The 19,860-nt window shown below is 55.2% G+C and overlaps 1 protein-coding gene across 11 annotated transcripts in view; it reads right to left on the reverse strand.

The window, feature by feature from the left end:
- Positions 1-182: 182 nt before the first annotated feature.
- Positions 183-19,860, reverse strand: part of CROCC (ciliary rootlet coiled-coil, rootletin) — a 29,566-nt gene continuing 9,888 nt past the window's right edge. For 6 of the 11 annotated variants that reach the window (XM_077312438.1, XM_077312440.1, XM_077312446.1 and 3 more), the window contains 25 exons: positions 19,190-19,389; positions 18,387-18,569; positions 17,968-18,116; positions 17,124-17,266; positions 16,497-16,727; positions 15,901-16,094; positions 15,223-15,350; positions 14,869-15,038; positions 13,737-13,916; positions 13,502-13,636; positions 13,137-13,280; positions 12,590-12,828; positions 12,253-12,412; positions 11,587-11,754; positions 10,038-10,422; positions 9,776-9,951; positions 9,564-9,684; positions 6,851-7,014; positions 4,386-4,601; positions 3,541-3,765; positions 3,291-3,440; positions 2,105-2,305; positions 1,575-1,706; positions 1,148-1,321; positions 183-845 (listed from right to left, as the gene is read on the reverse strand). In XM_077312438.1, the coding sequence (XP_077168553.1) occupies positions 759-845; positions 1,148-1,321; positions 1,575-1,706; positions 2,105-2,305; positions 3,291-3,440; positions 3,541-3,765; positions 4,386-4,601; positions 6,851-7,014; positions 9,564-9,684; positions 9,776-9,951; positions 10,038-10,422; positions 11,587-11,754; positions 12,253-12,412; positions 12,590-12,828; positions 13,137-13,280; positions 13,502-13,636; positions 13,737-13,916; positions 14,869-15,038; positions 15,223-15,350; positions 15,901-16,094; positions 16,497-16,727; positions 17,124-17,266; positions 17,968-18,116; positions 18,387-18,569; positions 19,190-19,389 (4,455 nt within the window). In that variant the 3' untranslated portion in view covers positions 183-758. Of the gene's footprint in view, positions 846-1,147; positions 1,322-1,574; positions 1,707-2,104; positions 2,306-3,290; positions 3,441-3,540; positions 3,766-4,385; positions 4,602-6,850; positions 7,015-9,563; positions 9,685-9,775; positions 9,952-10,037; positions 10,423-11,586; positions 11,755-12,252; positions 12,413-12,589; positions 12,829-13,136; positions 13,281-13,501; positions 13,637-13,736; positions 13,917-14,868; positions 15,039-15,222; positions 15,351-15,900; positions 16,095-16,496; positions 16,728-17,123; positions 17,267-17,967; positions 18,117-18,386; positions 18,570-19,189; positions 19,390-19,860 lie in introns of those variants that run through there. The other 5 variants (XM_077312439.1, XM_077312443.1, XM_077312442.1 and 2 more) reach the window with 5 other exon arrangements.

Genomic DNA, 19,860 nt, shown 5'->3' on the forward strand with positions numbered 1-19,860 from the left:
GGCACCTTGCACTAGGGCTCCCTGTTGGCCTGGGCCTGTTCCTTCCTTCCCAACACTGCCCTGGCATGCTGGTGTGCCCCCATCGCTTCACCTCCCGCCCCTTCCTGCCAAGACAAGCAGCAGTCAGAGACTGTTGGAGAGGGGACCAACTCTGCAGCAAGGAAGAAAGGCTTCTCCTGGGAACTATGGCCATTACAAGGTTTATTGTATGTGTCTGACCCTAACCCCGTGCCCCCCATCAAAGTGGGTACAGGCCAAATTAATCCGTTATCAGTTCCTCACTATACAAAAATAAAGTTTCTGCATTTCTTGATTAAAATGTTACAAAGTCCCACAGATTAAAAAAACACCAGAGGAAGAACCTGCCAGTGCACAAACATCCCCCCACCTTATGGTGCCTGGGCTCCTCCACTTACGTGGGCAGCACAGATACTATGGGGAGCCCCTCCCAGTCCCTGCGTGTTTTTTCCCCTTTTGGCCTTGGGGGTGTGGGCAGCAATCCTCTTGGCCCCAGAAGTGGCCACCAGTTGTGCTTCTAGCTGGGGGGGGGGGCAGGAGAGGTAGTCTATTTTCAGCCCCCAAGCAACTAAATTCCAGCAGCAGGAAAAGACAGGACTTAACCCCTCCGCCCCCACATCATCCAAAGAGAGCATGCCTGTATGCGGGGGCAGGGAGAACAACTGCTTCACAAGCAGGCTGCTGCCTGGGAAGGAAGTTTCCCCACCCAAGAAGTCCACAGACAGGCAGGTGGGCACTGGCTAGTTTCCTGGGGGGAGGCTGGGCAAGGCTGTGGTGGGAGGCTGGCCCGAATGCACCTCACAGAGCTGCTCCTTCAGCATCAGGACCTGTTGGCAAACAGAAGGTAGGGAAGGTGGGGACTACAGTCCACGGCTTTGGGAGCCTCTGCAGAACAGGGGGAGACTGCTGTTCTTAGGGGAGCAAGGACAAAAGAAGGACTGGCTGGTTTCTCCTAACAGACCCCTGAGAGCAAGGGTGGGGATTCCCCCAGCCTTTGAGCCTTCCAGACCAAAGCCGCCTGAGAGCAGAGCTGTTGGTTGTCAGGGGTCTTGTCTCATTCATGATTCACAGAAGCTACAGGGTGGGGGGGCTTCTGCTCCTACCCACCGGGCTCTGAGGCACAGCTCACCTGCTCCTCCAGGCCTTTAATCTGCTGCTGCTGCCGCCACTGGTAGAGATGCTCACGAGCATCCACTGTGCGTTCTGTCTGCAGCTGGGAGCCCTGCAGGCTGTCCTGTTCCACTTGGAGAAAAGCCTCAGCTGCATTCGGCCCTGGGGCCCGTTCCAGCTCCACTACCTGTACCTAAGTGGAGGGCAGGGGGAGGAAGATGAATGACCAGCCAAGCTCCCCCCTCCCAAACTCCAGCAGCCCCTCCATCTTTGCTATCATGGAGTTTCTTATCCCCCCACCCCGATACACACTGTCAGTCTGATGCTAGGAAGGAACCACAGGCTCTCTTCTAGTTGCTCTGCCCAATTGTCAGCATGAAGGGGTGCACAGCGGACCTGGGGGCACAGCCAGCTTTGACCTGAGCCAGAGTGGAGCAAAGGATTACCTCGAGCAGTTGGACGCGCTGACAAGCCTCAGCAAAGTCCTGTTCCAGGCTGGTGAGGGAGCGGTCCAGCCGCTCCTTCTCTGCCGACAGCCACACAGATTCCTCGTGAGTTTTGAGCTTCTCCCGCTCCACCTGCCAGCCAAGCAGATGCCCGCAAATTGTATCAGGGGTCTTTATAGTGACCCAGAAGCTCACCCATTTGCCGGGATTCCATATTCCTATTGGGCAGGGGAGGGGAGGCTGTGTCCACCTAAGGAAAGGGGCTGTGCATGTGCTCAGAGTGGTCTCTTCTCTTCCACAGACAGATTACTCCTCTGTCTACTGCTGTTTCCTCCCAGCACCCTCCCATTTGATGGCCAGCATCTCACTTTGTCCCCAGTCCTTTGGCACATCTTCCCCTATTGCCAATCACGTGGCTTTGAAAATGGGGTGCAGGGCCACACGCTTCCCTCCTTCCCCAGAAATGCCTCAGACCAAAACAAGAGGCGGCCAGAACCCCTGTCCCAGTCTCCCCGCTCCCGAGGCCTCACTTTGTCCAGCGTCTTTTTGAGGGCAATCTTGTCTTTCTCCAGCCAGAGAGAGGCCCGTTCGGCTTCCCGCTTCTCACTTTCCAGCTGCGCCAGGGCCTTCTGCAAGCTGCTCAGGCGCTCATGGAGTAGGCGCTTGTCTTCCTGCACCTTCTGCAAGCTCTTCAGGGCAACAGCTTCACCCTCCTGGTGCTTGTGCAGCTGCTGGAGGAGCACGGGCGGGGGGACTGCATCAGGCCCTACAGTATACACTCTCCACAGCACCCCCCTCCGTCACTCTTGCTTCTAGACAGCACAATCTGCGTGGCACCTGCCAGTCCCCTCAGTCCACATGCTGTAACTGAGCAGTGCTGCATACATGGCCATGATTCCACACATGGGCTAGCTGGAGAGAGTGCTGTACTGACCTATGGGGTAAAATGTCATGGTCCTCCTGGGTATGATCTCCACAGAGGACTTTTCCCCTGTGCTCTTGAGCAGAGCTTAAATGAGGGACTGGCCCTTCCTGTTGCATAGGGAAATGGCTCCCAGTCCTGAACCAGGGGCAGGGATCAGAGAGAAATGAGACAAAACCAATCCCCTTCCTGGGAGCACTTTCCAGAGACTGAGAAGCAGGGGGGCAGCAGCCTGGCCCCTGGCTACGGAGGAAACGGCAGGCCAACTGTACATTCAGTACGGGGATCAGTACATTCAGTACGGGGACAACTTGGATTTGCCTGGATTTGCTTGTAACCTTAATCTGACTCAAGTGCCTTCTGAAATTTTCAAATAGTCTGCTGAGGGTTTCTGTCTCCCTCTGGCTTGGTTGGGGAAAAAGGGGCCCTCAGCATTGGACAAATTGAAGGGTAATCCTGTCCCCCTTTCAGTCAAGTGATCCCTCCCAAATCCAGGATGGTGGGTCATGGCCTACCCTGCCTGCCCAGTGATTCAGAAAGGTAGGGAAGGAAGCTCCCTGCCAACCAAAAGGGAGGCCTCTGTGGCTCATTCCCACACCAGGGCCCCACTTCTGGGCCAGGTGCAGATGGTGCCAGCTTCAAGTCTCAGGAGTTAGAAGGGTTTGTTTGCAACTCCAAGAAGAAACTGTGCCCAACAGAAGCCTCAGGAATAATGAGGCCCTCCACTTTGCACAAGCCTTTCTGGGGGGCTGAGGCTAGGCCTCCCAATGCAGCTTGCACCCAGGGGGCCTTGCCTCTTCCTCCTGCCGCACACGACAGCCAAGCTCCTCCTTCTGCAGACGCAACTCCGCCTGCTCTGCCTTCAGGGCCTGGAGGTGCTCCATCAGCAGCCCCGTCTCCTTCTTTGCCCCAGAGAGGGCCTGGCGGGCCACATCCAAACGCTCCTGAAACACAGCAGGGGGCACAAGGGCCATCCAGCCAAATTGTCACAAGGGTGCCAAGCTGGGGCACAGGGCAACAGCAGGAGGAAGGAGACACACTTACCTGTAGCACCTGCCGCTCATGCTCACTGGTTGCAAGTGCCTTCTGCAATTCCAGTGCCTTCTCCTGGGCTGAGCTGCCATGGGCCTTGCTCTCTAGCAGGGAAGCAGACAACGTCTGCACCTTCTCCTGCAGGGAGCTCTCGGTCTCCATGGCCTTTGCCAGGACCAAGTGGAGGCGGTCCAGCGACAACTGCTGGGCACTGGCCCTCATCTCCGCTTCAGCCACCTGCATTGGGGGCAAGATTGGCAAGACTCAGGTTGGCAAGCTCTGGTGCTGGTTGAGGGGGGGAACCACCTGTGCAAGAATGCCTGGGCAGGGCAAGGCTTCTCCTGGATCAACAGAGGAAGTAGAAGAGTCTGCCATAATGAGATTGGTCTTTCCCTCAAAACTAAAAAATTGCATTTTTAAAAAAAAAACTGCTACCAATAACACTAGAAGGATCTTTTCAACTGATAAACACTTTGGAAGGCATGTGGCATGTGTGCACTTTCTCAATGTGCTGCCAACCTGGACCTATAGCCTCCGACACCTCCCGAGCATCCTTCTCTGTCCTGCCTACAGAGATAACCTACAGGGATAACCATGACTCATTCATTTTGCTCTCTGCCATCAAGTTGTCCCTGAAATGCCTGCTGGATCACTGTTTGTTCATAGATCTTCAGCTTGCAAAAAAGGCATAGAACCAGTTGTCTTGTGCAGCTTTGTCAACAAGAAACTTCAAATTTCTAGCCCACATGGCTGCAGTAATACGCAATATATGAGATCACCACAGGTCATAAGACCTGCAAGCACTACAAACAGCCCAAGGGGAGAGCAGAGGCTGAAGTTATAGAACCCACCAGTACCTGCCTCTGCAGAGCGTCCACACGATCCCGCAGCCCTTGGAGCTCCCCCTGACGATCGGACAGCCCCAGCCGGGCTCTCTGAAGCTCTCCCTCTAGGGAGCGCCTGGACAGCTCCACTTGGGTGCAGCGGCTCTCAGAGGCGTCCAAAATGGCCTTCAGGTGCTGCTTGTCAGCCTCCAGCTTGATTTCGCTGGCTTTCATCCTGTCTAGCTTCTCCTGTGGGTGGGGGAGAGACAGAGGGAGCCCTTGGAAAGCTACCGTTTCCTCCCTGTGCAAGACCCAGGGGGCCATTAAGGGAGGCAGCAGCTGGTTGAGAACATGGCCTGCCTGGGAGGAATCAAAATCTCATCCAACTCTTAATCTGCTGCTCTTTTCTGGGAATGGAGAAAGTTAATTTGTTTGGCAAACTATTCCTCCCCCCTATCAACTGCTTGTGTATTACCTGGCAACCCCCAAGATCAGAGGGCAGGAGTCAGAGGCTGTAGTGAGCCTTCCCTTTGTATTAACAGATTATTATTTGCCTAAGGCAGTGGTCACCAACCTTTCTGAGGCTGGGGACCGGCAGGGCAACTGACCTGCCCACGCATCGTGCATGCGTGGCCCGCGCCCGCGCACTGCGCGACCGAAATTGCGCATGCGCAAAAGTGCTGCGCATGCACGATTTCGGCCACGCATGGCACATGTGCGCATGCACCGCCCGGCCGCACATGCGCAGTGTGCGGCGCGGCCCTGATTCCCTCTCCCCGCCCTCCCGCAGTAAGAAGCTTCCCGGGCCGCAAGCTTGCGGCCTGGGAAGTTTTTTACTGCGGGGGGGGGGGGGGGAGAGGGAGCCGCGGCCCGGCGCCATGGCCTTCGCGGCCCGGCACCGGGCCGCAGCCTGCAGGTTGGGGACCACTGGCCTAAGGGGACCAACAGCTCCCTCTACAGAACACAAACTGAGGAGTTGTTCTCTAAACATGTGTATATTCTTCTTTAAAGTGCAAATCACAGAGCTAGTTTCCAAGAATAAAGTCTGAGTGGTAGTTGAAGAGTTAAGAGTTAAGATTTCTCCCCTTTCCCCGCACAAGCCGCTTTGAAGCTCCTTCAGGTAGAGAATGGAAGCTGAGGCTGCTTCGAAAGCACAGCTCCCTTTTGAGGGGGCACAGCTCCATAGCCGCAGGCAACAAGCACCATCGCTTCTCCCAGGTTTCAGTGTGAACTCCACCACGATCAGGGTCTGTGTCTCAACTTGTGTCTCACAAGGAGGGTCTCTTAAGTCAATGATTCGGGAGGAGCAGAGACTCGAAAGGATGCTTTGCCCATCGTCAAGTTACTGTGGCATTTTTCCTCCTCTCTCACACACACATACACGCACTCACTCACTCTAGAAGACCTGCCAAAAGGGGCTTTTGATTTCACAGCAACAAAAACCTCTTTTCCAGGCCTGAAGGATGCTGGACAAAGACCCTCAAAGTCTCTGTTGCTTACAAACTTTCAGTGGCTCACCAGGGTCTAAGGCAGAAAAGGATCTTTCCCATTGCCTCCTGCCAGGTCCTTTTCACTGGAGATGCTGCAGGAGGGGACTGAACCTGGGACCATTTGCAGCCCAAGCAGAGGCTCTGCCACTGAGCCATGACCCCCACCCCCACCCCACCCCATGCTCAGTGGCACTCGGGGGCCTTGCATGCTGCAGATGCACACACTCACTGCACTGGCAGTTCATGCCATCAAGCCCTCTGATTTCTTTCTTTATTGCAACATGGCAGGTGGATCATGTAGCCAGGAGCTCCGAGGATTGCTTGGCAGAGGGGGTTTGCCATTGCCTGCCTCCGTACTATGATACAAATGTCTCCCATCCAAATACTTGGCAGAGTTGGCCCTGCTTAGCTTCCATGATCTGACAAGACCAGGCTTGCCAGGGTTATCCAGATCAGGGCTCATCGTCATCTGAAGGGCCCCTACCCTGAGAAAAGCAGCTGCTGGTCTTTCCTCTTTGCCGGGAAGCAGCTGTCAGGATTGGAGCCCAGAGCATCAGCAACAGCAGGAGCCAATATGTCCCCCTCCCAGCACAGCACTCCCACCATGCCTCTGCTAATCCTCACCCCACCTGCTGCCTGCCATCCATTTTACTCCACCCAGAAAGGACAGCTTTCAAGCCTGGCAGACAAAATACAGGCCTCCCTCTTCAGCAGCCAGGAAGCAGCAAGCTCCAGAAGGCAGGGGGTGTTTTTTTTTTGGCTCTGATTGGGGGGGGGGGGGGGGCTCCTGCAAACAAGGTAAGAAATATGCATGACAAGATCTCCCTCCCCCAACCCACCTGTGCAGTGACTGAGAGACTGCTTATCATTCTTTAAAGAAAACCTTTGTGAGCAAGGGTTTCAGGATCCAGAGGGAACACAGTAAGCATGCACACAACCCAGCCTTGTGGGCTTCCTTAAAGGGCCCTCCCCATTGCCAGGAAGCTCCTTGCCTCCCCCCCCCCTCACCTGGGTGATTCTTCTCTCACTCTCAGCTGCCTTCAGGTCCTGCTCCAGCAGTGCCACTTTGTCCAGCAGAGCCTTGTGCTCCCTCTCACTTTGGCGCAGGGTCTCCTCTTGCAAGATGAGTGCTGCTTGGGCACTGCTCAGCTTCCTATCCACTGCGCACCTCTCTGCAGGAGCAGAAGACAGACCACCAGTGCAGGGGAAGCTGCCACACAAATGCTTCTATGTCACCCAGCTCTTGGCAAAGTCCAGAGAATCTGGCTTCCGATTGAAATCCAATGAAATCCACTACTGGGGGATAGGGGCTCCCAGCAATAGGTGCAAAATCCACAAAGTGAAACAAGGCATGAAATGACAGCTGTCCAACCCAGTAACTTCTTGCCCACCTCCTCACAAGCAGCAGCCAAGCACCAGGACCCTCCCTTGTCCGCAAGATAATTTTTATGAGAACGAGAAGATGGCAGCAATTTTTGGCTGTGTGCTGAGACTAAAGGTCTGCAGTGAATGACCCTCCTTGGAGAGAGAAAGATGGTAAGATACTCCCATGCAAATGCTAGAGAGCTCTGAGCCAAATCTGGAACACCTGAAGAAACATAGCACCTGCCTGAGAATCCTGATATCACAGGACAAGGAAGGCTGTGTGGCAGGGGACCAGTCTTATGCATATCAAGGAAGACACAGCTTGAGAGCGAGGTTGGTGTAGCGGTTTGGAGTGTGGACTTCTAATCTGGTGAGCTGGCTTCAATTCTGCGCTCCCCCATATGCAACCAGCTGGGTGACCTTGGGCTTGCCATGGCACTGATAAAGCTGTTCTGACCGAGCCTCCCCTCCCTCACAGGGTGTCTGTTGTGGGGAGAGGGAAGGGAAGGCGAAGGTATGCTGCTTTGAGCCTTCTTTGGGTAGAGAAAAGCGGCATCTAAGAACCAACTCTTCTTCTTCTTCAGTAATCTCAGGGCTCTCGCAGCCTCACCTTCCTCACAGGGTGTCTGTTGTGGGGAGAGGGAAGGGAAGGCGAAGGTAAGCTGCTTTGAGCCTTCTTCGGGTAGAGAAAAGCAGCATCTAAGAACTCTTCTTCTTCAGTAATATCAGAGCTCTCTTAGCCTCACCCACTTCACAGGATGTCTGTTGTGGGGGGAAGGAAGGTGAATGTAAGCCGCTATGAGACTCTTTTCAGTAGAGAAAAGCGGCATCTAAGAACCAACTGTTGTCCTCCTCCTGCTCCCAGAATCTCAGGGCTCTCTCAGCCTCCCCTCCCTCACAGGCTGTCTGATGTGGGGAGAGGAAAGGGGAGGCGACTGTAAGCCGCTTTGAAGCTCCTTCAGGTAGAGAAAAGCAGCATGTAAGAATCAACTTTCTTCTACAGGGCTAGGTAGGCTAGAAAAGAGGATCAAGGCCCTGTGGAGCTCTCAAGGTGACTCAGAAATTCCCGCCTGGACAAAATTCCCCTGAGACTGAGCTCAAAATGGAGCAGGAAGCCATGGAATCCTAGGAGAGTGGGGTACAGGCCACCCAGGCCAACCCCCCTGCTTGATGCAGAGCTGCCTAAACCAGCAAGGGAACGAAGCGGCAAAGTGCAAAAGGGCTTTCCTGAAAAGCTGGAAGGCTCCCCAGATCTAGGAGAACAGAAAGCAGCTCTGTTGGGGCAAAAAAAAAAAAAGAGAACGAAATGCAAGCCAACAATCAGGTGAGTCAGAAGAGAACTTCTGATGGGTTGAGTGCTAGAAAAAATCCAGACACACCAGAAACATTTCTTCAAGAAGAAGAGCTGGTTTTCTTTGTACCCTGCTTTTCCCTACCTGAAAGCGTCTCAAAGTGGCTTACAATCACCTTCCTTTCCTCTCCCCACAACAGTCACCCTGTGAGGGAGGTGAGAGAACTCTGACAGAACTGCTCTGTGAGAACAGCTCTGTGATTGGCCCAAGATCCCCCAGCTGGCTGCATGTGGAGGCGGGGGAGTGGGGAATCCAAGCCAGCTTGACAGACTGGAAGCTGCTGTTCTTTCACCATGACACTAAGCAGGAAAGCAGCAAGGAGACAGCGCAAGATGTGTGGAGAAAGGAGACAGCGCAAGCCTTTTCTCTCTTTTGCACCATACAAGAAAGTTGTGGGTATTTGATGGAGCTGATGGGGAATGGGCACAGGACAATTGAAGCACCTCTTCACTCAGTGAGTAAGCCATCATGTGTACACTGAATCTCCCTATGCAGAGGCAGTAAGCCACCAATGCTAGGAGGAAACACTGGGGAATGCCTTGGCTTCTAGGCGCTATGGAAGATCCTGCAGAATAAATCACTGACAAGTGTATAGGAGGGGACACAAGATTAGATGGATCTTCAAGAGTAGATGGATCTTCACATTCTTGAGACTACATGGGGTGGAGGTGGGGAGAACATTGCCAGCCAGTTGCTTCCATCCTGATTTGAAGCAAACAGCCTTGTAAAAGCAGAGAGTTTGATGGGAGTCTGGGTTTTGTGCAGAGCTAAGTAACAAGAGCCTCATAACGAGATGTCCCAGAGAAGAAGGCAGAATGCCCTGAGGTGGTGGGCCTGGAGACTGCCCCGGCCCTCCTTCCCTAGCCTCCTCTGACAGACAGAGCTGTGGAAATCAGTGCCAGCATCCCAGTAAAGCCCTGTCTTTTTCTCTGTTTATGACCTTTCCAGGTCAAGACGTGGCAGCGGGGGACATGACCAAGCACACAACCATCCACACCATGTACCTTCACTGCACTCAGCAAGCTGCTGCTGCAGTTGCTGCACGTGAGCCCCGGCTTTATCCTGCTGCACCTCCATGTCTGCTAGCTGGTGGCTCAAGGCAGCCAGCTGAGAGCGGGCTTCATCCTTGGGTGCCAAAAAGAGAGACAGCATAGCTGTCAGTGGCCAGGAGAGGCAGTGACCCACTGAGCTGGAGCCACACCATCCGTTCACAGACCCGCTCACGCTGTGCTGCCCTCAGCTCTTGCAGGAAGTCCTGGAGCGCAGTTCGCACTGCTTCTGGGTCGACATCCACTCCGAGTGTCTCGCCGTGGTTCGGGGAAATGGTATGCTCTGGGGATGGGTGTCGGGAGCTTGGGCTTCGGGCCTCTGGTGAAGGGCTGCCTTGCCCACCTGCAGTGGCACCAAGCAACAGGGAGGAATGAGAGAGAGGATGGCCTAACCAGGCCACCAGGCTAGGTGACTTCTGAGAAGGATACCTTTTGGAGGGGAGAAGCGTCTTTGGGAAGAGCCACTGCGTCCTCTGATGGCAGGGCTGGGACCGCGGCCCCTCTGGCCGATGCCCATGGTGCGCCTCAGAGACGAGAAGAGGCTGCCCAGCTGGAACTGCACTTCTCTTTTCAGGGTCTCCACACGGGACAACTCTGCTTCCAGGCCTTGAGCACGCCCCTCAGCTGCACTGAGGCGAAGGCTCAACGCTGCCACCTCGGCCTGCGCTGTCTCCAGTTTGAGCTCCAAGTTGTGCCCATTGTCCACTAGCTTCTGCTCCTTGGCCCGTGCTGCCTCCAGGCTGGCCAGCAATTCCCTCTCTCTCCGGTGGAACCCACGCTCCAGGTCTGCCATTTTCTGCTGCAGGTTGTGAATCTAGGGGGAAGGGGGGAGGAAGAGGAGGACAATGGTTGACAGCCACTCCAGGTAACCTCTGAAGGTGGGCAGTGATGCTAAGCCTATGAGGAAATGATCATGAGTCTAGGACTCTCTTCTAATTTATAAAGGCAACTCAGGACGCGGAGAGATGTGACAGAGGTTTCATAAAACTAAGCCCAAGATGGAGAAACATTTCCTCCCTCTTGTATCAGACTGGCATCCGATGAAGCTGCAAGTGAGAGATTCTGGACAAAAAGAATTCATTCATTATTTTGAGCATCTGAATTCTGACATGGGGGCGTGTGGCCAACCACATAAAAATACCCCCACAACCAATTGGATGGCCAGAGGCCAGTCAGAAGCCTTGGACCCATTTGGGGAAATCACTTGATGAGTGCTGATGAGGCATCACCTTGGGTAACCTTGCTTTCTTCAGGGAGTCATTATATTGTGCAGTCAGGGAATCATTACACTGGAATTCCCTGCCAGAGGGAGTAGTGATGGCCACTGGTGTAGAGATGCAGGGAGGCTGTGACCATCAATTGTTCTGAGCCAAGGTGGCAGAAAGGAGCCTCTGTATGCAGAGACAGCAGGACTTTCACTTCCTGTTCCATGTAAGGAAGCGCTGCAGGGACTCTGCACCCATTGGTTGGCCCATCCGAGCAGCAGCTTGACTGCTGCACCTGGTCAAGGAGGCGTGTCTGATACAGCCAGGCTGACTCTTGGCTTGTTGCCTGAACTTCCCACCGCTAAAGCTCATCCTGCTTTAAAAAGGGAGAGCAGGGTCCAATTCAGGGCAAAACGGTTTCCTTCAGAATGGTGTATAGGAAACACCTTTCCTGGGAGTAAGTTCCATTGAAGAACATGGGAATTACATCTGAGCACACCCACTTAGTCTGGCTTCCCTGGTGATGTCAGTGAGGGTGGGGATTTGGGAAAGCATGAGAGCACTTAATGTCTCCATTAAATTGGGTTCTGTTAGCACAATAGTGCTCTCAGGACTTCCAAAGGGAGGGAGGCGAGGTGAGGAGCTGGTGGGAGGAGAGTGGATATGTGGCCCCAGGAAAGGCATTGGCAATGACCTTGGACTGGTTTGGGCAGGCTCCCTCCAAGCCCGAGTGCTGCCCAGGCAGGACCCACAAGAGCCCGCAGCTTACCCACCTCCTTCCTGGCTGACTCTCTGCCGGCTTCACTGGCCACAATCTTCTGCTTGAGGCCAAAGGATTCCCTCCTGCTCTCCTCCTTGTGCTTCTCATCACGTGCAATGTGTGCCTGAAGCTCAGCCACTTCCTGGTGCTTCTTGGCCTTCTCATCATCCAGCATCTTGACCTGTGGAGCAGCAATGCAGGAGAGAGAGGAGAGGCTGCAGGATTGGGGGAAGCAGGCTTGACAGGCTTGCAGCTGCTGCAGAAACCTGCCCAGCCCCAGCGTGCATGCCGGCAAGGAAAGACTGTCCCAAGGAACCTTCATGCCAGTCTCCAGTCAAGGGATATGATCAGTGCGGAACCAGAGAGGAGGAGGGAAACACACAAAAACCAACAAAAGGGTCAGATATGAAAGCGGAAGAGAGACAATGGAGGAAAAGGCACAATGGCTGGGATTCTGAGAAGGAGTGGGTTTCGGGGGGCAGGAATGCCTTGCCTATGACCCCCGCCACCCAGTCATCTCTCCAATTCAAACACCCTGATTCACATTGGAGGGGGAGGGCGCAGCAGAGTGTGCCACTCCTGACTGGCTACCCGGGCCAGACGCCTAGGCCAGAGTATCATGTGGCAGCTGCTGGACACCAGCCCCAGGCTCCAGCCCTTGGGCAGTCCCCTCTGCTACCTGCCGCCGCAGCTCCTGTAGCTCCCGCCGAGCCTCTAGCCGTGATCGCTCCACCTCCTGGAGGTTGCTGCGCAAGTCACGCAGCTCCTTGCCCACAGTGGCCCGCATGTCTTCCAGGATGGAGATCTTCTGTTCCTTGTCTTCATTTGCCCGCTTCAAACTGGAGGCAGGCAGGACATTCCAATTGAAGTCAGAAGTTGGGTCAAAAAGTGCCACAATTCCAAACATCTCTCCCCACACATGCACTTAAAGAAAGGCAGACGAGCAGCAAAGGGCACACAAGCAGACCCCCCACCCCTGCCCGGCCACCCCGGGAAGCTGGGATAGCCTCCCTCACCAGATGCGGTCCCCCTGGGCATGCTTCACGCCAGCACGCAACTCCAAGTTAGACCGCTGCAGGGCCTCCTTCTCTTTGGCTTCTTCACTCAGGCTCCGGCGCAGGTCCATGATCTCCTTGCGCTGGCTCTCCTGGTTCTCCTGAGCTTCACGCACCTGGTGCTGAGCCTCCAGCAGATCCTGGCGGATAACGTCCCGTGCATTCTCCAACAGACGCAGCTGCATCCGCAGCTCTTCCACCTGGGTGGGAAGCAGCAGGCCACTTCTGAGTGTGAAGACAGCCCAGCTCCCGAGTACCTGCACTGTCCTCATTCCACCAACCCTTTTCCTTCCTGGCAGTCCCCTTCATCCCCATTTCTTAAGCCTAAACAGATAAAGGAGGGTGTGAGTGGGTGGGGTTTCCCAGGAAAGACTAGGGCTAGTGACCCAGTTCATAAACCATCAGAGTGGGAGGGATCCTGCCTGCAGCCTTCCCAGATGGTCTGCGAGAGGCCGGAGGCTGGCCGTTTAAGCAGGGCTATGGTGCCTCCCCTAGGCAGGCTGCTCACCTCTTGGAGGGCAGATTCCCTTTGCTTCCCCAGGTCCCGGGCCTGGGCATGAAGTGTCTTTGCCTCCTGCTCATGGCCAGCTACCACGTCTTCAAGCTGCCTGCGCAAGTCCCGCAGCTCCGCATTCAAGGCCATGACTGTGGCCTGCAGTGAGGGGAAAGAGCTATACCCTTGCCTTGGTGCTGTGGGCAACACAGCACCAGCTGTCCCTGCTGCCCAGGAAATAGCTGCTTCCCTTATTTTATTACTTTCTTTCTTGCTTATTCAAAACGTTTAGCCGCTTCCCACTTGTGAGAACTTAAGGCAGCTCACAGTATAAATAAAACCACATTGCTCTTCCCCCCTTACCGGCCGCTCACACCCACCCGCTCTTGCTCCTGCTGGCTCTGGGCATCTCTCTTGGTGCTGCTCAGCTCCAAGGTTAGTGCAGCCAGGCCCTGTTGGGCCCCCGACAGCTTCTCCAGCAGCAGGGCCTTCTCCGACTCCTTGAGTGAGAGCGCCTAGGAGCAGGGCAGGAGGCCAGGTCACAAAGGCAAGAGAACACAGGACCAGCCAGATTCCTTTCTGGGGCCAAACGCTCCCCCTCCCCTCCCCTCCCACCTGCTGCTTCTCATTCTCCGCCAGCAAAAGGCCCTCGTCTCGCTCCTGCTGGAGAGCCGTTAGCTCTTCATGCAGTTCTTCCCTCTCGGACTCGTGTTGGGCCAGCAGCTCCTCCCACTCCTGTGTCAGGCGGCGGATCAGCGCCTCCCGTTCAGCGTCCAGCTCCCTCCTCAGCACCTCCTGCAAAGAAGAGCCTCCTGAGGCCTGGATGGGGAGGGATAAGAGCACCGCTTCTACCCAACTTTACAGCACCAGAATGGGACTCATAAATGGAAAGATGACCATCCGGGTGGCCCAGACTGAAGAAGACCCAACTGCCTCCCCCTTTAAACCTGAAGAATCAAGTCCCTGGAACTCACTGCCACAAGATAAGGGGATGGCCACTCTCTACACAAAAACATTAGTTCCCTAAACAAAGAGTAAAATGTCTCTGAAAACAGCTGCAAGTTACATGGAGACTCCATGTTCAGGAAGAGTCTCTCTCCCTCTGACTACCAGATGCTGGGAGGGAAGTGTGGGAGGGGCCTACTGCAAGGAGGAGCACCTGTTTGGCCATCACAGAATGCAACAGGATACTGGGCAAGACAGATCCATGATGGCTTGAAAAACAGCATTTTTCATCTGGAATATTTGCTTGAAATGCCTGTTGCATCAACAGCGAGACTTGAATGTTCTAGCACAGTGGTCCCCAACCTTTTTATCACCAGGGACCGGCCAATACTTGACAATTTTACTGAGGCCCGGGGGGGGGGGGGGGTTAGTCTTTTGCCGAGGGACGTTGCCGCCCGAGGCCCTGCTCCGCTTGGTTTCCCACCGGTGCCCCCGATGTCCCGCCACCCACTGGGGGTGGTGGTGCTGCCAGCAGCAGCTGCACAGTGCCGCACCGAGGGGGAACTCCAGCCATGGTGGCCACTGGAGAGCACCAAAGGTGAGCTGGCGGCAGAGTGGCAGGGCAGCCCTCAAAGCAGCATCCAGGGAGGAGGATGAGGAGGAGCTACGGACCGGTCCCGGTCCCTGAACCAGGGGTTGGGACCACTATTCTAGCAGATATACTCCTTGCTTTGTTTTGCTGCCGCCCAACCTTGCTGCAGAGAGATAGTAATGCCTCTGGACCCAGTCCACCTGTACATACTTTCTCCCTCCGGAGGAGGGCCACATCCTCTTCGTGTGCTGCCTGCCTGGTCTTCAGAGCCACCTGGGCCTCTTCCTCCACCTGGGACAGCTTCTGCACTAGGAGTTGCTTCTCCCTCTCCAGCCGGCTCACCTCAGCATCCATCTGCTTGCGGATGCTGCTCAGCTCCACTGCCAAAGATAGGAACAAGTCAGACAAGGGAAAGAATCCCACCCCTGGGGAAAACTGCATCTGGAGCAGCATATGCCCTCTGCCCAAAGCATGGCCTTGAGGAAAGGGCTAGCCTTGCAAGAGCTGGCCAAGTCATCCCACCCCATGCAGAGGGGGAGGAAGCCAAGTCCCCTCCCAGGACACCTTGCAGGGTTTCTTTGGCCAAAAGCAAGGCCTGGTTCTGTGACTCCAGCTGCTCCTTCCGGGTGTCCACCTGAGCCAGATGGTGCTGGATATCAAAGAGGGTTGTCTCCAAGGTGTCTTTTTCTGACCTGGACAAAGTTCAGAAGACCACAAAAAGAGCCCCTGTGAGGCCCTTGAGCTGCCAAGAGCCCATACCCCTCAGGGATAGTGGCCAAAGCCTCATCACTCCCTCCCCCAGCTCATAGGGGGCCATTGAACCTGGAAGTTTTTGTTTGCCATGCCAGCTAGGCTAACACGGAGTGATGCCGCAGACTTCTCAAGCCATGCGTCACAAAGGTTCAAGGTCACTTGGACAGGGAGTCCCTTATCACCTCCCCCCCCCCCCCCCCCAGCATCACTTGAGTGATCATCATTTTTCTCATCCCATAGCCTGGTGGGAGAAGGAAAGGGCTGCTGCCAGAAAAGCAGCTGCACTGAAAGGTGCGGAGCTTGCTTTGCACTGTGACTCTGCCCTGTATGGGCTCCAGCACTTTTTCCAAGGATGGTGTGCTGAGCACCACCTGTCCTGTATGCAAGCACTGGCAGAGCCTGGCTCAACAAAGCAGCTACCCAAACAGCTGCCAATCACCCCGCCCACTCTGTGCCACGCCTGCAGCGAGTGCCTGCAGGCAGCCCTACCTGAGGCCTGCTATCTCCTCAGCCAGGCCGCGGTTGTCCCGCTCCGAGGCGGCTAACTGGACCTCCAGGCTGGCCTTCTCCTTTATCAACCCCTCCTTCTCCTTGGCTTCCCGGAGCAAGGCCTCGCTGTGGTGCTCCAGCTGCCTGCGCACCTGCACCAGTTCCTCGTTGGCTATATCCCTCTGGTGAGAAAGCTAGGAGATAGGGGAGGGAGGCAGTTAGGCCTCCCCTTGCAAAGCCCTTCCTAGTCCCCACAGCCTCCCCCCCAAGTTAGCCAGGAGTAACATGTCAGCCCTCAAAGAAACACAATGGCCAGGAAGACATCCGCAGTCCCACTGGTGTTCTTTTCCAGGAAGACCCTACCTGGCTATGCAGGTTCATCAGCACCTAGAAGCCTCTGCATTCAAAGAAGTGGAGATCATGCAAAACCTTGTTCAATGGGCGTTTGCAGCAGTACTCATCCATAGGAAGAAAGCCAGCTGCTCACACACACTCACACATGCACAATCTCCCATCCAGCTGGCACCAGCAACACCAGCTCCCTCCTCAGTTCAGTAGCAGGAAGGGAAGGAAAACCTTGCAGTGCTGTAGCTCACCTGGCCCAGCTGCCCCTCCAACTGCTCCTGCTCCCCCTGCAGTGCCAAGAGCTCTTGCTCTAACTTCTCTCTGCTATGTTCTGCAGCCTGCAGTGAATGTCCCATGGCATGGCGCTCCACAGCCCAGTCCAGCTTCTCCTGCTCCAGCCGTGCCAGCTCCAGCTGAATCGCAGCCTTCTCCTGCTGTGCTTCTTGCTTTGCCCCCAGGAGAGTCGCCTTCTCCTCTTCCAGCTGGCCTCACAAGGAAAGGAAGGCTCACCACTGCAGGCATTGGGCAGCAGGCAGGAAGGAGAAGGCAGAAAGCCCGCCCCCTCCCGCCCGCCCCTTCCTCCCGCAAAATGTCTGTCCTGTCCCGAGAAACTTGGGAGTCCTGCATCCTCTGTTCAGAGGCCAAAGGGGCACTACCAGCTAGTCAGTCAGTCTGCAGCTTCCCACACAGAGGTGGAGACACATGGGAGGGCAGCCCTGGAAATCCTGCTTAGTGCCCACCCCCCTGACTGGCGTTCGGTCTCACCAGGCCACTGTCCCAGCCCTGAGGTCTAGAGCCATCTTCCCCTTCTTGGTGAAGCAGAGACCTTCAACATGCTGGATTCTGCCTGTCACCATGGAACCCTCCCCAGCCTATACCTCGATGAGAACACGGTTGAGTTCTGTCTTCTCCTGGGCCAGCTGCTCCGTCAGGGCACTCATCTTGCAGAGGGAGTCTCGTAATGAGTCCTCGTCTGCCCTCAGCCTGTTCAAGGTCCGTTCCAACTCAGCATGGCTCACCTCTGCCTGGAGGGGGGAGAATGGGGCAGCAATCCTAGAAACCCAGGCTTCTTTCTAGAACCGCAGGGCCACATTTCTGCTGGTGGCACTTTACCGACAGGACAGGGCTCTGGGATCCAGGGCAGCATCGACATGGTGTGCCCGAGTGGAGAGGGGGATGTCATTCAGTCATGTAAGGATGCACCTCCTGCCCCCAGAGCCTGTGCCAGAACTGTCCTGGTCTTTGTGCAGATGAGCAGAAGGGAAAGCCTGATGACCACCCTCCCCTCCCCCAGACCACGGCCCATTCTGAGTGAAAGGGAGCACCAGATGACTGCCAAGGTCCTTAAAATTTGATTGGTTTTATTGCGATTTTTATCTGTTTTGTATGTAAATAAACGTAAAGGTATCCCCTGTGCAAGCACCGAGTCATGTCTGACCCTTGGGGTGATGCCCTCTAGCGTTTTCATGGCAGACTCAATACGGGGTGGTTTGCCAGTGCCTTCCCCAGTCAGTTTTGTATGTAATCCGCCACAAATCTACAGAAAGTGGCAGGATAGAAATCGAATGAATGAATTAATTAATTAAAAAAATAAAACGCAGCTAGGAGGAGAGATGGCAGCCCTCACACAGAACACCACACAGCTAAGGGCCCAGTTCCCCTCCACAACCTAGAAATGGGAAGCAGGCCTGGAAGGGTGCCCACCCATCCCCTGCCAGTGACTTGCCTGGGCAAGGGCTTCAGCCCCCTGGGCCTTGTCCCTCTCAGCCACCTCCTTCTCCAGGACCACTTGGCCAAGGGCCTCCCGAGCATGGAGAAGTTCCTCCCTTAGGGCCGACTTCTGCCCCTCCAGGTGTTCCAGTTGCTTGTGCCTGCCAGAGGCAATCAGGGGAGGGCTCACAGGCAGGGCCCCAGGAGACAAGGCAAAATACAGTTGCCCCCCTCCTCCAAGTCCCAAGGCTTCCAGGTTGCCCCAGACTGCCCCTCAGATGGAGCAATGACACACGCATTTGTTCAGGGAGAAAGGCTTCTCTGGGGCAGGGGGAGAGCGAAAGAGACAGAGACAGAGAGAACTGCAAATACTGCCCAGCCCCACAGCCTACCCCGCCCCCCACTACCAGCCTGGGGCTCCTCTCACCTACCCCCGCTCTCTCTCCTTCTGGCCTCGCTCCCAATCCACCAAAAGGACCTCTTTCTCAGCCTCCAGAGCCTCGCAGCGGCACTGCAGGTCACTGGCAGCCCGCGACAGCTTCTCCTCCTCCTTCCCCCAGGCTTCCGACTTCTGCTGGAGGGCTTGCAGCTTCTGCTCCAGGACAGTCTTCTCACTGGTGTTGGGGGAAAGGGGGGGGGGAGAGGGAGAAAGTGCCCATAGCTCATGTGGAAGGAAGCAAGCCCAAGGGCCCAAGATCTGCCACTTCCTCCTCAATCAGCCATTTCTGACAAAGGGAAGAGAACCAAAGAAGGGAACAGGTGGTCAATGGGGGGATAGCATTAGGCCCAGAGAGCAGCCCTTATGAAGAGAACCCTCAGAAGCTATCTAGTCTCATCCCCAGCCCCATGCAGGCAATCCCCAGCTAGAGCCTCCATGACCCATGGCTGTCTATTTGGCAGGTTCTGCTTCCTGTGATGCTTTTTGCCAAGACAGGCTGTGCGGAACCAGAAATGCAACCCGTGACAGGTTAGCTAAAGGGCCCGCTGGCTGCCACAAGATGCAGTGGCAAAGATGGCCTACCAATAGTCCAGGCAGCATTCAATCTGCAAGCCACACAGAGCACAGGAGGCAGAGAGAGGCCCCCTCCAAGGGGATGCCCCCTCACCCACCATTCTGGGGCATCCCATGATTGGAAGCCAGCAAGGCTTGCTTGTGAAGACAGAGGTCTCGGGGGGGGGGGGGGGCTTTCTTCTGGGGCAGCTTGCTGCCTGTTGCTTTGTCAAGCTCTCCCACCTGGCAAGAAGACCCAGTGATGCCTGAAAGTGGTTGGCATCTCGCAGGGCATCCTCCTTCGCCCGCACCAAGCTTTCCATTTCATCCCTCAACTGCAGGACCTTCTGCTCAAGGGAATGGCGGTCTTGGTTGCCCTCAGTCAGCTGCCTCTTCAAGGAAGTCACCAGGTCTTGACTGGCCTCATACTTCCCACGGGCCTCCTGGTGGGGTAGTAAGAGCACTGCATCACCCAGTTGGCAGGAAGCCTTTGGCATGCAGATATGACATGGGCAAAAGAGTGGGTCCCACAGATTGGCCCCAGATGGGAGGGGGAGAAGATTCTGTGCAACAGCACAACACCAGGTTGTAGTAACTTTGCAGATTAGAGAGGTCTGCCTGCAAGCACAGGGAAGGCCTGCTAAAACTGCAGAAAAACCCCAAGGCTATGTATGACAACAGTCTCATGTTGGGCGATTGGCTATATCCCCACTCCCCAAATATTAACAGAGAACCTGAACGGGATGCCTTTTCATGACCCAATCATGAAAATATACATAGGTTGCTGCTTTAAGAACAAAACACATAATCCCTAATTTAATTCTTACAAAACCTGCTATTCAACACATTTAAAAGGGATTGATGCCTTTATTAGCTCCAAGCAAAACTGACCCAGAGAAAGAGAGAGAGCACTG

The sequence above is a fragment of the Paroedura picta genome, chromosome 15 (genome assembly GCF_049243985.1).
Source record: "Paroedura picta isolate Pp20150507F chromosome 15, Ppicta_v3.0, whole genome shotgun sequence".
NCBI classification, from domain to species: Eukaryota; Metazoa; Chordata; class Lepidosauria; order Squamata; family Gekkonidae; genus Paroedura; species Paroedura picta.